This window comes from Salvelinus fontinalis, chromosome 17 (assembly GCF_029448725.1).
Source record: "Salvelinus fontinalis isolate EN_2023a chromosome 17, ASM2944872v1, whole genome shotgun sequence".
Taxonomy (NCBI): domain Eukaryota; kingdom Metazoa; phylum Chordata; class Actinopteri; order Salmoniformes; family Salmonidae; genus Salvelinus; species Salvelinus fontinalis.
The window spans coordinates 29,860,922-29,878,103 of record NC_074681.1 but is presented as its reverse complement, the minus strand read 5'-3'; the positions used below and the strand labels follow the sequence as shown (position 1 = coordinate 29,878,103).

At 44.4% G+C, this 17,182-nt stretch overlaps 1 protein-coding gene across 1 annotated transcript in view; it reads right to left on the bottom strand.

Annotated features, from left to right (window-relative positions):
* The window catches only part of LOC129814126 (laminin subunit gamma-1-like), a 78,730-nt gene that overhangs the window by 8,573 nt on the left and 52,975 nt on the right, over nucleotides 1-17,182 (bottom strand). Inside the window, exons 8-23 of the mRNA XM_055866954.1 lie at nucleotides 16,076-16,212; nucleotides 15,749-15,871; nucleotides 15,430-15,619; nucleotides 15,110-15,222; nucleotides 14,222-14,443; nucleotides 13,370-13,558; nucleotides 12,102-12,347; nucleotides 11,746-11,899; nucleotides 11,346-11,488; nucleotides 10,911-11,089; nucleotides 10,541-10,697; nucleotides 10,020-10,225; nucleotides 9,480-9,559; nucleotides 9,063-9,200; nucleotides 8,745-8,889; nucleotides 8,288-8,437 (exon numbers count right to left, since the gene is read on the bottom strand). Coding sequence (XP_055722929.1) covers nucleotides 8,288-8,437; nucleotides 8,745-8,889; nucleotides 9,063-9,200; nucleotides 9,480-9,559; nucleotides 10,020-10,225; nucleotides 10,541-10,697; nucleotides 10,911-11,089; nucleotides 11,346-11,488; nucleotides 11,746-11,899; nucleotides 12,102-12,347; nucleotides 13,370-13,558; nucleotides 14,222-14,443; nucleotides 15,110-15,222; nucleotides 15,430-15,619; nucleotides 15,749-15,871; nucleotides 16,076-16,212 — 2,572 coding nt within the window. The remainder of the gene's footprint in view (nucleotides 1-8,287; nucleotides 8,438-8,744; nucleotides 8,890-9,062; nucleotides 9,201-9,479; nucleotides 9,560-10,019; nucleotides 10,226-10,540; nucleotides 10,698-10,910; nucleotides 11,090-11,345; nucleotides 11,489-11,745; nucleotides 11,900-12,101; nucleotides 12,348-13,369; nucleotides 13,559-14,221; nucleotides 14,444-15,109; nucleotides 15,223-15,429; nucleotides 15,620-15,748; nucleotides 15,872-16,075; nucleotides 16,213-17,182) is intronic.

Genomic DNA, 17,182 nt, shown 5'->3' with positions numbered 1-17,182 from the left:
AGCAGAAATGTTCCATACACACAAAAAGCTTCTTTCAAATGTTGTGAACAAATTTGTTGACATCCCTGATCGTGAGCATTTCTACACAAACGGTCAGAAACCGTCTCCGATAAGCTCATCTTTGTGCTCGTCGTCCTCACCAATTTTTTTATTTGAAACATTGTATCAACTATTAACTTGGATCTGCCTGAAGCTAGTGAACATGCAACATTGTATAAAATATTCTGGTCCCTCAGAGTTGCCAGTGAGCTCGAGACAGACACAGCTGTAGGCTATTTGTGCAAGGGTTAAGAAGCAGTGCTCGACTTGGGCAGGAGCTCACCTGAGCAGAGTACCAGCAATTTTATACTGCTTGAGCTCCTGTTCCTCTTATAGAATATTATCTCAAAAGTATTGTGGAGCTCGTGCACCTAAATATAAATAGTACCAGCACCCAAAATGAGTACCAGAACCTATTTCAGTCCAAAGCATGCACTGATAAGAAGTAACCAGGTTGGCCTATTTTATGACGTTTCCTGGATCAGAGTGGTTATTGAAAGGGAGAGAGCTGGAAAGATTTTTTTAATACATTGAAGAACTATTATATTCTCAATGGATGGAAAAACAGACTTGTTTGCTTGCTTGTATGACGTGAATAAAACATTACCTTGAGAAGCTTCACAGGTCATTGGTGGTGGTGTGTTCAGCCAATCAGAAAAACTATCAGATCCCCAAATGGGCACATTTATATGCTTACATTTGGCCAGGTAGACTATAGGCCTACTTCTATGCGTGCATGTCCTTACTTTACTCGCAAATGGAATGAAATAAACCAAAAACGTGTTTCTCAAAAGTGTGGAGTAGGTTGTGCACTCCGCAAACAATGTGTCCACTCCGACAATGACAATTGAAAGACAGGAATAAGAATATTGAATGCCATAACAAAAATGACCATAGCCAAAGTAACAAACAATGTAGATTAGAAACGATAGGAATTAACAGTAAATGTACTACTGGTGATATATGTGAGCTGTTGTGGGAGCAGCTTGACAGTATGGTACGTCAGAAGTGCCCATCAAGCCAATCCAACTTGTGGGAGATGCTTCAGGAAGCATAGGGTGAAATCTCTTCATATTACCTCAACAAATTGACAACTAGAATGCCAAAGGTCTGCAAGGCTGTAATTGCTGCAAATTGAGGATTCTTTGGCGAAAGTAAAGTTTGGACACAATTATTTCAATTAAAAATGATTAATTATAACCTAGTCAACATCTCGACTATATTTCCTATTCATTTTACTACTCATTTCATGTAGGTTTTCATGGAAAACAAGGACATTTCTAAGTGACCCCAAACTTTTGAATGGTAGTATATATTATATACAGTGAGGAGAACAAGTATTGGATACACTGCCGATTTTGCAGGTTTTCCTACTTACAAAGCATGTAAGAGGTCTGTAATTTTTATCGTAGGTACACTTCAACTGTGAGACACAGAATCTAAAACAAAAATCCAGAAAATCACATTGTATGATTTTTAAGTAATTGATTTGCATTTTATTGAATGTTTTGAATATACAATCAATCTTGCAGAACGCGCAGACAATGTATGGGGAAACCAGCCATGTTGCAGACACCGAGGTCTTGCTCCCGGACAAGCTAAACAGCCCGCTTTGAGGATAACACAGCGCCGCCGACGCGGCCCGCTCCCAAGGACTGTGGGCTCTCGTTCTCCGTGGCTGACGTGAGTAAGACAATTAAGCGTGTTAACCCTCGCAAAGCTCCCGGCCCAGACAGCATCCCTAGTCGTGTCCTCAGAGCATGCGCAGACCAGCTGGCTGGAGTGTCTACAGACACATTCAATCTCTCCCTATCCCAGTCCGCTGTCCCCAGTTTCTTCAAGATGTCTACCATTGTTCCTATACCCAAGAAAGCAAAGGTAACTGAAGTAAATGACTACCGCCCTGTAACACTGACTTCTGTCATCATGAAGTACTTTGAGAGACTAGTCAAGGATCATATCGACTCTACCTTACCTGACACCATAGACCCACTTCTAATTCCTTACCGCCCCAATAGATCCACAGACGATGAAATAGCCAATGCACTGCACACTGCCCTATCCCATCTGGACAAGAGGAATACCCATGTAAGAATGTTGTTTATTGACTATAGCTCAGCCTTCAACACCATAGTACCCTCCTAGCTCATCATTAAGCTTGATGCCCTGGGTCAGAACTCCGCCTGTGCAACTGGGTCCTGAAGTTCGACGGGCCGCCCCCAGGTGGTGAAGGTAGAAAACAACACCTCCACTTCACTGATCCTCAACACAGGAGCTCCACAAGGGTGTGTACTCAGCCCCCTCCTGTACTCCCTTGTTAACCCATGACTGCGTGGCACGCACTCCTCCAACTCAATCATCAAGTTTGCAGAAGACAACAGTAGTAGGCCTGATTACCAACGAAGAAGAGACAGCCTTGTGTTACCGGGAAAATAACTTCTCCCTCAACATCAACAAAACAACGGAGCTGATCAACAGCACCAACAGCACATCAACAGCACCGCAGTGCAGAAGGTGGATAACTTCAAGTTCCTCGGCGTACACATAACTGACAATCTGAAATGGTCCAGCCACACAGACAGTGTGATGGAGGCGGAAAAAATGTGTCTTGACCCATAAGACCCTCACAAACTTTTACAGATGCACAATTGAAAGCATGCTGTCGGTCTGTATCACCGCCTGGTACGGCAATTGCACCACCCGCAACCGCAGGGCTCTCCAGAGGGTGGTGTGGTCTGTTCAACGCATCACCGGGGGCACACTGCCTGCCCTCCAGGACACCTAAAGCACCAAATGTCACAGGAAGGCCAAAACGATCATCAAGGACATCAACCACCCGAGCCACAGCCTGTTCACCCCGCTATCATCCAGAAGGCAAGGTCATTACAGGTGCATCAAAGCTGGGACCGAGAGACTGATAAACAGCCATCAGACTGTTAAATAGCCATCACTAGCCGGCTACCACCTGGTTACTCGTCCCTGCACCTTAGAGGCTGCTGCTCTATACACAGTTGAAGTCGGAAGTTTACATACACCTTAGCCAAATACATTTCAACTCAGTTTTTCACAATTCCTGACATTTGATCCTTGTAAAAATTCCCTGTCTTAGGTCAGTTAGGATCACCACTTTATTTTAAGAATGTGAAATGTCAGAATAATACTAATAATAATAATAGTAGAGAGAGTGATTTATTTCAGCTTTTATTTCTTTCATTACATTCCCAGTGGGTCAGAAGTTTACATACACTCAAATTAGTATTTAGTAGCATTGCCTTTAAATTGTTTAACTTGGGTCAAACTTTGCGGGTAGCCTTCCACAAGCTTCCCACAATAAGTTGGGTGGATTTTGGCCCATTTCTCCTGACAGAGCTGGTGTAATTTAATCAGATGTGTAGGCCTCCTTGCTCGCACATGCTTTTTCAGTTCTGCCCACACATTTTCTATGGGATTGAGCTCAGGGCTTTGCGATGGCCACTCCAATACCTTGACTTTTTTGTCCTTAAGCCATTTTGCCACAACTTTGGAAGTATGCTTGGGGTCATTGTTCATTTGGAAGACCCATTTGTGACCAAGCTTTAACTTCCTGACTGATGTCTTGAGATGTTGCTTCAATATATCCACATTATTTTCCTTCCTCATGACGCCATCTATTTTGTGACGTGCACCAGACAGACCTGCAGCAAAGCACCCCCACAACATGATGCTGCCACCCCCGTGCAGCAGGGTTGGGATGGTGTTCTTCGGCTTGCAAGTGTCCCCCTTTTTCCTCCAAACATAACAATGGTCATTATGGCCAAACAGTTCTTTTTTTGTTTCATCAGACCAGAGGACATTATTCCAAAAAGTATGATCTTTGTCCCCATGTGCAGTTGCAAACTGTAGTCTGGCTTTTTTTACGGCAGTTTTGGAGCAGTGGCTTCTTCCTTGCTGAGCGGCCTTTCAGGTTATGTCGAGATAGGACTCCTTTTACTGTGGATATAGATACTTTTGTACATGTTTCCTCCAGCATCTTCACAAGGTCCTGAGCTGCTGTTCTGGGATTGATTTGCACCTTTCGCACCAAAGTACATTCATCTCTAGGAGACAGAAGCGTCTCCTTCCTAAACGGTATGACGGCTGCATGGTCCTATGGTGTTTATACTTGCGTACTATTGTTTGTACAGATGAACGTGGTACCTTCAGGCGTTTGGAAATTGCTCTCAAGGATGAACCAGACTTGTGGAGGTCTAAAAAAATAATTCGGAGGTCTTGGATGATTTCTTTTGATTTTCCCATGATGGCAAGCAAAGAGGCACTGAGTTTGAAGGTAGGCCTTGAAATACATCCACATGTACACTTCCAATTGACTCAAATTATGTCAATTAGCCTATCAGAAGCTTCTAAAGCCATGACATCATTTTCTGGAGTTTTCCAAGCTGTTTAAAGGCACAGTCAACTTAGTGTATGTAAACTTCTGACCCACTGAAATTGTGATACAGTGAATTATAAGTGAAATAATCTGTCTGTAAACAATTTTTGGAAAAATTACTTGTGTCATGCACAAAGTAGCTGTCCTAACCGACTTGCCAAAACTATAGTTAGTTAACAAGACATTTGTGGAGTGGTTGAAAAATGATTGCAACCTAAGTGTATGTAAACTTCCGACTTCAACTGTACATAGAATCACTGGCCACAATAATAATGGAACACTAGTTACTTTAATAATGTAATAACTGCTTTACTCATCTCTTATGAATATACTGTATTTTAGTCAATGCCACTCCGACATTGCTCGTCCTAATATTTCTTAATTCCATTATTTAAGTTTTTAAATTTGTGTATTGTTGTGAATTGTTAGATTCTACTGTACTGTTTGAGCTAGGAACACCAGCATTTCGCTACACCCACAATAACATCTGCTAAATATGTGAATGTGACCAATAAAATGTCATTTTATTTGATGTTTAGTTTGAAAAAGTCCCTGCAAAATATCAAAACATTCTGCCCACAGCTCTACAGAAATGTGATCTAACTAGCCATTGCTCTTTCTTTTAGGAACAGCCGTGGCCCATTTCAATAGTTCAAAATTAAACAGCAAATAAAGGGCCGTTATTGTCACCATAAATGCTGAATCGTACTGATGGGGGGGGGGGGGGGGGGGGGGGGGGGGGCAAAAACCCCTATACAGTTACATTTCACGATAAAAAAAATTACGATATAACGTATCGTCTGATGCTGTTCTTCCACTAATCTCATTGCAACTCCCCACCAAGTCTCCGACCCCTACCTTGTATCCTTTTCCCTCTCGCTCTCATCCAACACTTCCCACTCTGCCCCTACTCGGATGGTACCGCGCCGTCCCAACCTTCGCTCTCTCTTCCCCGCTACTCTCTCCTCTTCCATCCTATCATCTCTTCCCTCTACTCAAACCTTCTCCAACCTATCTCCTGATTCTGCCTCCTCAACCCTCCTCTCCTCCCTTTCTGCATCCTTTGACTCTCTATGTCCCCTATCCTCCAGGCCGGCTCGGTCCTCCCCTCCTGCTCCGTGGCTCGACGACTCATTGCGAGCTCACAGAACAGGGCTCCGGGCAGCCGAGCTGAAATGGATGAGAACTCGCCTCCCTGCGGACCTGGCATCCTTTCACTCCCTCCTCTCTACATTTTCCTCTTCTGTCTCTGCTGCTAAAGCCACTTTCTACCACTCTAAATTCCAAGCATCTGCCTCTAACCCTAGGAAGCTCTTTGCCACCTTCTCCTCCCTCCTGAATCCTCCTCCACCTCCTCCCTCTCTGCGGATGACTTCGTCAACCATTTTGAAAAGAAGGTCGACGACATCCGATCCTCGTTTGCTAAGTCAAACGACACCGCTGGTTCTGCTCACACTGCCCTACCCTGTGCTTTGACCTCCTTCTCCCCTCTCTCCCCAGATGAAATCTCACGTCTTGTGAAGGCCGGCCGCCCAACAACCTGCCCGCTTGACCCTATCCCCTCCTCTCTTCTCCAGACCATTTCCGGAGACCTTCTCCCTTACCTCACCTCGCTCATCAACTCATCCTTGACCGCTGGCTACGTCCCTTACGTCTTCAAGAGAGCGAGAGTTGCACCCCTTCTGAAAAAACCTACACTCGATCCCTCCGCTGTCAACAACTACAGACCAGTATCCCTTCTTTCTTTTCTCTCCAAAACTCTTGAACGTGCCGTCCTTGGCCAGCTCTCCTGCTATCTCTCTCAGAATGACCTTCTTGATCCAAATCAGTCAGGTTTCAAGACTAGTCATTCAACTGAGACTGCTCTTCTCTGTGTCACGGAGGCGCTCCGCACTGCTAAAGCTAACTCTCTCTCCTCTGCTCTCATCCTTCTAGACCTATCGGCTGCCTTTGATACTGTGAACCATCAGATCCTCCTCTCCACCCTCTCCGAGTTAGGCATCTCCGGCGCGGCCCACGCTTGGATTGCGTCCTTCCTGACAGGTCGCTCCTACCAGGTGGCGTGGCGAGAATCTGTCTCCGCACCACGTGCTCTCACCACTGGTGTCCCCCAGGGCTCTGTTCTAGGCCCTCTCCTTTTCTCGCTATACACCAAGTCACTTGGCTCTGTCATATCCTCACATGGCCTCTCCTATCATTGCTATGCAGTCGACACACAATTAATCTTCTCCTTTCCCCCTTCTGATAACCAGGTGGCGAATCGCATCTCTGCATGTCTGGCAGACATATCAGTGTGGATGACGGATCACCACCTCAAGCTGAACCTTGGCAAGACGGAGCTGCTCTTCCTCCCGGGGAAGGACTGCCCCTTCCATGATCTCGCCATCACGGTTGACAACTCCATTGTGTCCTCCTCCCAGAGCGCTAAGAACCTTGGTGTGATCCTGGACAACACCCTGTCGTTCTCAACTAACATCAAGGCGGTGACCCGTTCCTGTAGGTTCATGCTCTACAACATTCGCAGAGTACGACCCTGTCTCACACAGGAAGCGGCGCAGGTCCTAATCCAGGCACTTGTCATCTCCCGTCTGGATTACTGCAACTCTCTGTTGGCTGGGCTCCCTGCCTGTGCCATTAAACCCCTACAAATCATCCAGAACGCCGCAGCCCGTCTGGTGTTCAACCTTCCCAAGTTCTCTCACGTCACCCCGCTCCTCGGCTCTCTCCACTGGCTTCCAGTTGAAGCTCGCATCCGCTACAAGACCATGGTGCTTGCCTACGGAGCTGTGAGGGGAACGGCACCTCAGTACCTTCAGGCTCTGATCAGGCCCTACACCCAAACAAGGGCACTGCGTTCATCCACCTCTGGCCTGCTCGCCTCCCTACCTCTGAGGAAGTACAGTTCCCGCTCAGCCCAGTCAAAACTGTTCGCTGCTCTGGCACCCCAATGGTGGAACAAACTCCCTCACGACGCCAGGTCAGCGGAGTCAATCACCACCTTCCGGAGACACCTGAAACCCCACCTCTTTAAGGAATACCTAGGATAGGATAAAGTAATCCTTCTAAACCCCCCCCCTTAAAAGATTTAGATGCACTATTGTAAAGTGGCTGTTCCACTGGATATAAGGTGAATTACCAATTTGTAAGTCGCTCTGGATAAGAGCGTCTGCTAAATGACTTAAATGTAATTGTCTTGACAATATCGCAATATTATTTTTACGCTAGTTGGCTGTACCTGCACCATCTTCTTACATATGGAGGCAATTTGTTTTTAGCACTTGTATTTCCATTACTGATCAAAACTGTCTCTCTCTTGTCCCTCTGCAGCAGACATATGGTGAGGAAAAAGTTTGGAACATCGAATCACAATAAAATCACAGTACCGAATCGGCAATAAATATAGAATCGTGAGAATTGCAAGACACATCGTATCGGCACCTAGGTATCGGGATAATATTGTATCGCAAGGTCCCTGGCAATTCCCAGCCTTCGTGAATGGAGGGTGTTTTTCAGAGTTCTAATGCACGTTCACAGTTTTAGGATGGGTTGGATTTATAACGGGAAACATGCGGCAAGTATGGTGTGCGGCAAGTTTAGAAATATCAATATTTTTTTACGGTTGTATTCCTTTCATAAATGGCACATGCAGATATTTAGTGTGAAATTTACACAATTGTTATGAGGCCCCTGATTTTCAAGATATCCTGGTTGGAAGATTCCTGGCATCAGGCTGGAATAAGCAGGAAATCAGGGAATCCTCCAACTGGGATTTCTGGTAGCCTGAGAATTTGGGAAAGTGATCAACATTTTGCAACCCTAAGTAATGCTCTCCTGTCCTACCTGCTGCTCAGTCTTTCCCTTCTCCAGCAGCTTGCGGACCTCAGTCTCCTTCCCTCTCAGGTCGTCCCTCAGGTCGTTGTACTCCTTCTCTGTCTTGTCAATTAGTTTGTCCAGGTCTGACGCCTCCTTCTTGATCTTGCTCGCTTCGTCCTGTAATCAGAAGTCAAGGTAAGTTATCTTTCAAGACTTGGAAACGACTTCAGTAATGTCCTGATGGCCATTTACATGTATGTCTTGTGAGTATCCTGTCAATCATTTGTGACAGGGAACATATTCCAAACGGTTGTTTCATCAATGAAGAGATGCCTGATGATGCTGCCTACATCCCAAATGACATCCTATTCGCTTTCTAGTGCACTAATTTTGACCAGTAGTGCACTAGTAAGGGAATAGGGTGCCATTTGGGATGCAGCACTGTCTCTCCCTAAAAGAGGATTAGTCACTTCATGCAACTGACCTCCAGTGATTTGGTGTTGAGGGGTGGCAGGCTGGTCAGGTTAGCGTAGATCTTCAGGGCTTTGTCGCCTGCCTCCTCTGCCTCAGCATGCACCTTGTTGGCCTGTTTCTCCAGGTTCTTAGCCAGGTCCTTTGCTTCATTGTACCTATGAGGGTGAACATGACGGTTTCAATTATAAAAGTGGTGAGGAGATTTGAACCTGTACTAGCTTATGACATGTTCCGGACAGAATAAATGTTCCTGAAATGGGATTTATTTTGATTGACAAAATAAAGGAGGAATCATCACAGAAAAGTGCTGTTGCTGACAGTGACATACTTCCTGTTGAGCTCGTCAATGTCTTTGTTGGTCTTTCCCTCGCCATCTAGAGTCTTCATCAGCAGGTTGAGAGCCTTGGTGGATGTGTTGTTGGCATCCTTGGCGATCTTCTCGATTTGATCCGCATCCATTTTATGTCTACAGATGTAACAGGATGAGGCTTATATTTTTCATCGACTACATGACGGGGCTTCTTACAGCTCAAGAAAAATAACATAAAAAGTGGTGATAGGGTTCACGCACCCAAAAATATACACTTTTGTTCTGGCCTACCAATTATTTTGTTTTAATTAAAGTTAATTAATATTTCATTTTTTTGCGAGTTCCCCATTTTTCAGCCAAGAATACACATCCCAGACATCCCAGGCAATACATTTCAGAGAACAACAATTGTTTCATAATTGTAGCAGTTCTTACTTGTCGGCCAGATTGCGAGCCTCCTCTGCCAGAAGCGTCATGTTGTTAGGATCTGCGGTGTTTGAGGGTGTTTTGATGTCCTGGGCGAGAAAAATAATAAAGTACGAAATCAATGAACCCCTGTTATTTCTTTTTTCATGCAGGAGGACTTGTTCATTGTGCTACAGGACCAAATATGAACTGGGGGTCTGTACAACAAAAATAGACAAATAACGTGGTGCTCAAAGCATCGAGATCCTACCGTTCATAATATAATTATTTGTTATATACAATATTTTACCAAATATGATCAGTTTTTTGTCATGTTGCTAGGATGCTAATGTCCATTATATGAATTCTATATGTAATTAATTCAGCTCCAAGTATCTTACTGAACATCTGGAGCAATATAATCACCTATAGAATCCCTAGAATGGACATTATTATCCTAGCAACATGACAAAAAAATTATCTAGAAACTGATCATACATGGTAGAATATTGGATGAATATTGCATAAAACAAATACATTTCTCAAAATTATCATTAGGGGATGACCGACCAGTTTGCTGATGGCGTCCTTGGCCTTATCCAGTTCCTCGCGGGCGCGGTCGACCAGGTCCTCAGCGTCTCGGACCCGGTTGCGGGCCTTGTCGGTCTGGGTTCCCGTGTCATCCACACTGTTCCTGATGTTCTGCAGACGGTTCCACTGAGTGGTCAGCGTGTTGTTCAGGTTACCCAGGCGCTCCAGCAGGCCTTTGTCTACATCTGAAAATATATAATAAGAAGTAAATAAAAGTACATTTCACATAGTCCTCTCTGATCCAGCACCTGGGACAAGGTTTAATGGATGTATGCATACCACCCCACTACATAACTGAAAACAGCATTCACAACAAACATTCCTGAATCATTTGATTTAACTCTACTGGGATAGAACAGCATTCTTTCAAGTTAATTAGGCCGAATACATCTTTAAAAATTGACATAAGGGCCTTTCTTGTCTAATTCTAGTTGTTTCAAGCTAGTGAGACCTACTTTAAAATATATATATTTTAAATTGAGATATTTAGAGTCCTGTACCTTTGCTGGTCTGAGCCTCCTCCAGCAGGTCCATGATGGCTTTCTCTGCCTGCTTTAGACGGTCCTCAAAGGCCTTGTCATTGACAGCCTCCGACGTAGAGCCCAGGTTGTCAATCAAATTCTGCAGGTCTTGCAGCTTCTGTCTCTGCTGGTTCACCTATGTAAGTGTAAAACCATAAGGATTAGTGTGGTTGCCTATGCAGCTATACAGACATGTCAAGCACACAACTTAATTAAATATATATTTTTTTAATATTTGGACAAAGACAGTGAAGAGAGACAGGAAAGGAAGGAGGATAGTTGGTGTGCTAGAATGCAACTTTATTAACAAAAACAATCAACTGACGAAAACACCACCAAGAGTCTGTACCTTGTCTCTGACGAGAGAGTAACAAGATGGACACTGCTGGCAGCCGAGAGTAGAGCGGTTGTAGAAGTAGTTCTCCTCACACATGTCACACCTGGCTCCCACAAAGCCTGGGCGGCACTCGCAGCGGCCATCATCCTTACACTGGGTCGTAGAGGAGCCCTCTGGGTCGCAGTCGCACGCTGAAGTAGAGGAAGAAGAGAAACGGATAAATGAAAAAGGCTCGTAAAACATGTGATTCCAGAGTGGAGGTTTGAAAAGCTACAATGACAAATACAGAGGGGACTCTTCAAGTTAGAATGATATTCTCTTCCCATCAGACACAAACTCCTCACGTGATATAGTAATGCACATCTGCACGCCATAATATGAAATGTTGCAAGAGTTTAATCACAATGGTAGAGGATAGAGAAAGAAGGAAAAGTATGGTAGCCATACGTTTGCAGCCAGACAATCCGAATCCAAAGAAGTTGACCTCGCAGCGTTCACAGCGCAGACCGGTGACGCCGGGCTGGCATTCACACTGACCGGAACCGATGTCACACTGACCATTGGTGGACCCAATAGGATTGCAGGTGCATCTGTCACGACAACAAAATAAAATCAAGGCATATTACAACTTAGCTATTGAAACATGGCCATGAACACAATCAAACAGCTAAAGATTCATATAACAGACCACCATTTCTAGTAAGATAATTATTAATTTTAATAATTATTCATGTTTATTTCTTTGGCTTTTCTACAAGGAAGTACCTTATTAACTACTCAGAAATGCTTCTACTAAAAGCTGGATATTAAGGTGTAAAGAGTGAAGGTCTACAGAGTGGGTACTGACCGTTCGCAACCTGTTCCGCTCTGCAGGTTGAAGAAGCCAGGCTCACAAGCGCTGCAGTCCCTGTTGGTGACGTGGGCGAGACACGGGCACTGGCCTGTGACCTGCAGACAGCTGGTTTGTCTGTCCACTGTGCCGTACGGAGAGCAGGAGCAGGCTGGGGACAGGAGAGAAGAGAAACCCATGACTACCACTGCAAGCATCAGTCATCTCTGTACAGTATGTGGAACTCAACAGTACACAGGATAGAGTGGAATAGAGAGAGGCCCATTATCACCGATGAACACATCAGTCAGTATGTGGAACTCAACTGTACACACACACACAGACACGTCATGCTGATCATATTCTCATCTTACGTTTGCACTTGTCGTTGGAGTTGGTGGCCAGAGGGTTTCCATAGAAGCCCTCTTTGCAGCGGTCGCAGAAGAAGCCGTCTGTGTTGTAGATACACTTGAGGCACTCCCCAGTCTCTCGGTCACAGTTGCCCACAGCGTTGGGGTCGATGTTGTCGCTACACTTACAGGCCCGACACACCCTCACCGGCCCGTTCTCACCCAGGGGGTCTCCGAAGAAACCATCATCACACAGCTCACAGCGCTTGCCTGGGGAAAGATGCAATTCATAGTTTGGATTACGTGATAATTAATATATTTGAATATCTAATAAAAGCTGCCATACATACAGCTCCTGAACTGAATTGAGAAATAGGTACATACAATAAACACAATTTGGAACATTCATCATGATGTTTTATCCATTTACAAAGTTGAAGTTTAAGATTGGTTTCTTTTATGGAATCAAAGTCTGTTTATCATCTGTTAATAGAAAGAAAATGGTTCAGGCCACCTTTATGTGTGTATTGGAATATGTGGATGTTTTTTACATTCATGCTGCAGCGTCCACACTTTAAATCCTTGGATGCTGTATATTGTTGTGCCCCAAGGTTCATTACTGGCTCTGGTTTCAAAACGTACCACTATTCCTTATATCAAGAAGTAGTTTTGGGCCTCTTTAGCGGGCAGAAGAGAGCAGAATTTTATGTTATTTATCTATAAAGCGTTAATCCAAAAACATTGAATGTATTTGACATCTCTAATCTCTTATAGAATGACTCATTCTAAAACTAGGTTGATGAATTACATTACACTTCAGATCCCCCCAGTTTCTACACAGATCGGTAAGTGCACCTACAGTTATGCTGCACCTTACATGTGAAACAATTTACAAAAAACTATTAGAATGGATGTTCTAGTGCCTCTTACACAAATCAAAAAATCCATTTCAGATTTATTAAATGTTAAGTGATTTTTTTTCTTAATGCGTCTTGTGTCTGTATTTATGCATATGTTGTTTTTTCTTTGAATTAAAAAACAGGCTCTACTGTAAATGAGACCTTGGTCTCAGTCGTTCCACTTTATAAATATGTTTATTTAATTTTTTATAAACAGTCTTGAATTGTGATAAATAGAAAATAATTCAACCAGTACTTGACACTTTCAAAACTACCTACAGACTATCCCTAACAGTTGATTTGGTTCTAATCTATAAATCTGCAACGTTTTCATCACAGATTACTTATATGCGTTTTTTATTTTTTTAATCACAATCTCTCTTTAAATATTACCTGTGGTTCCTGTGGGACAGTTGGTGCAGACAACCTCCTTGGTCTTAGGAACGACAGCACAAGTGGATCCTCCGGGGCAGGGGCAGGGCTTGCAGTCGCTGGAACTGCCCACACTGGAATCTCCATAGTAACCGTCTTTACACCTCTCACAAGTGAGCCCAGCTGTGTTGTGTTGGCAGTCACACATCCCTTCAGACAGACATCAAACACACGTCATGTCTATGATTAAGAGGGGTTGGGTTAAGCGCGGAAGACACACTTCGGGTGAATGCATTCCGTTACGCAACTGACTAGCTATCCCCTTTCCCTTCCCGCCACCAGGGGGGAGTCTAAGACCGATGAGAGTTTAAAGGGCCCACTATTTTATATCCAGACACCTTTTTATAGTAGATGAGGAGAGAGTAGGCTGCCTATTTTATTTATTTTTATTGAACCTTTATTTAACTAGGCAAGTCAGTTAAGATAAATTCTTATTGACAATGACATCCTATCAGTCATGTTTTAAACCACTGGACACACAGACAAATCTCTCTCTTTATAGCAGAGTGTTATTACTGGCTGATGTTGCTGTGATCTGTTACTCCATGTTCTGTTCCACTCTAACAAGGACATTTAAATGTTGAACATTCCACTGTTCCAAACACAGACACATTTAGCCATAGCAGATAGAACCCCAGGTGTACTGCATGGCTCCTGGCTGAGACATATACCCAACCAGTCATGTGATGATTGCGGACTCGTCTCCAGTCTCTACTCCTTGTTGTTTCCCTATGGGCCCTGCTCTACAGTAGTGCACTATATAGGGAATTGGGCGCCATTAGGGTGTCAGCCACTCATTGTCATCTCACTGACCTGTGTCGGGGTTACACGTGTCACTGTGTCCGTTACAGTTGCAGGCGTCACAGGAACTGAAGGCCCCCAGGTCTGGTCTGCTCCTCCTGTATCCCAGGGCGCACCTCTCACAATGCTGTCCCGTGTAGCCCTGAGGGCAGGTACACTTCTCTACCCAGCGGGCCGGGGTCCCTGGACCTCTCCTCGCCGTGATCAGCATTACATCGTCAAGGTAGCCAGCACCTGGGGAACGATGAGAATTGATTAGATGTCTGCATCTTGTCTTGAGAAAGGCCACTAGGCCGAAATGTTGACATGGAATCAAAGACACAGACCACCAACATTCTTGTCTCCCAGCTTTCCATTTTCATTGCATTGATTAGGCCTCCTTGGTAATGTCTAATGTATTGAGGTAAGTGACTATTACTATGTTTTTGCCCTTAGAGTTATCTGGATATTTGTTCGGAGAGGATCTGATGACCTCAATAACAGGGCAAATCATCACCACGTGGTGGCTTTAGGGGAAATGAGAAAGATTCAGCCTTAACCTGAGCACTAATATTATGACTAGGTTGGAGTTTCAACATCCTCTCTGTGATTAGCTGAGAGATGTCCTCAGAACTGTTAAAAGCATATGAAATCCAAGCGTATCAGTTCGCTTGACCTAACTTACTCCCAAGCTAGTCATGGTCAAATCATACAGAGACTACTGTAGGCTTGGGCCCATATTCATGAAGCGTCTCTAAGTAGGAGTGCTGACCTAGGATCTGTTTTCTGCCCTTTATGTACAGGGGAAACATGATCATAGATCAGTACTCCCACTCTGAGATCCTTTATGAATACAGGCCCTAAACCAGGATGTATGGTTTACATTGTGAGGCGAGGCGGGGCGGACGAGTGGATGCATACTTCTCTCGCTGTAGGTGCCACGGATCTTGATGGACGTCAGATTGTGCAGGAGCTTCTGGAACTCAGACTGAGGGAGGGTGGGCCTCCAGGGGTAGTCTGTGCTGTCGTGGAGCCTAACAGAAAAAAAGAGGGGCATTCACAACATCAGATAACAGACAAATATATACATTTGCTTTCTATGTGACAATTTCAAAATTATGTTATTACCACAGAGTAGATGGTAAAAAGTCAACTTTCATATTACAGACAATTTACTTTTGTTGTGCTGGTATTCTACAGTATACACATCTGTAGGTTAAGGCTGCATGATTTCCACCAACCTGAACACAAACGTCTGCATGTTCTCCCCAGGATAGGCATTTCCCTGAGCAATGAGAGGCACAGCCACTCTGAGGCCAGCCCCCTCCAGAACCACATCTTCAGCCGAAAGGCGTGTGTCTCTCCTGTCTACCCGGAAGTTCAGGGTGAGGTTCTGGCCGTAACTCAGCAGCTGATTGCCCAGGAACCTCTCTACAGTAATGAGATAAGAAAATACTTGTTAGGCTCACTCCAATGAAGTCTTCTTCACCACAACAGTTTAAAAATAAAAGTCCCTCTTTCTCAAAAAAAGTATTTGAGTTAGTGTCAGTCACACAGTACCTGGAGCCACAAAGTACATGGGGAAGTAGTCCTCAGAGATGAGGGAAATCTCCCCTCCACCAGCAGACCACTGGACTGAAACACTGGAGCCGTCACGCTGCTGGGCTGTCCACTGCTCATCATCTAGGAACAGGTTTCATGTTTGTTACATTCAATTCTATCAAGGCATATCTTTACATCACAAATACCTCTGAATGATCCTAATCTAAACAGTGATATATGCATACTTCCGGAATATTTGTATAAACTTACTTCAGCTTTTTTTATTAGAAAGTAAGCCTGGTCTGAGCCCATAATGAAAAGGTGAAAAGGTGTGAATGGGCTCACCTTTGTCGAAGGTGGAGGAAACAGTGTCGATGCTGTAACCTTCAGCACTGTCACACACAGAGGAGTGCTGGAAGCAGAAGCACGGAGTGCAACCCTGCGGGTTCTGGGGGTCCAGGTTGAAGTAGCCAAGCTTACACCTGAAATAAACCACATTAGCCATTTAACATCAACTTACATCAAAAATTATATTAGCATGGGTATGTCTATCTGCAAATATGACATAAAGTCAACATAAAAAAAATATGAGAAATATATATATTTAACCTTTATTTAACTAGGCAAGTCAGTTAAGAACAAATTCTTATTACAATGATGGCCTAGGAACAGTGGGTTAACTGCCTTGTTCAGGGGCAGAACGACAGATTTTTTTTCCTTTTTAGCTCGGGGATTCGATCTAGCAACCTTTCGGTTACTGGCCCAATACTCTAACCACTAGGCTACCTGCCGCCCCATATACTGTAGTAACTCATTTAATTATATGAAAACAAAGTTAACTGTATGAAACTGAGTTAAAATATGGCTTTAGGCTTGGAAATGTGAAAGTATTGACATTCAGTTTGAGGCGTAGGCTATATTCTATGAGTCCCATATTGCCTTTCAAGTAAAATGCGCTGACACCTTAAGGGAATGAATGACAGCCTTTGGGAGAACAACAATTCAGTAGACTGTGAAACTGCTGTCTTCAAAAAGGCAGACAGACAAACAACGGTCTGTAATTTCAGCCACTTGTTGTGAGTGACCATACCATGCAGCATCTGACACACTGAATGCGCCCGAAATGGCACCCTATTCCCTATATAGTGCACTACTTTTGACCAGGCACCATTTAGGGAATAGGGTGCCATTTGGGACGAATCCATACTGGGGGTATTATTCATACCATCTGTGGCCCAACTGGGTGGCTGGGAGGAATGTTACACCCACCAGTGTCTGTGGAGCCGGGGTTGTGGAGCTGGGGTTAGGTGGTGGCCATTGCCAGGCAGAGAGAAGAGTGTCTCAGGCAGGCAGCAGACAAGGCAGTGGTGACTGGAAGGGTGGCCGGACTTGGGAGAAGCCATAGAAGGCCTGGCTGCCAGTCGGTCTCAGTGGGGAGGAGTGAGCTATCTA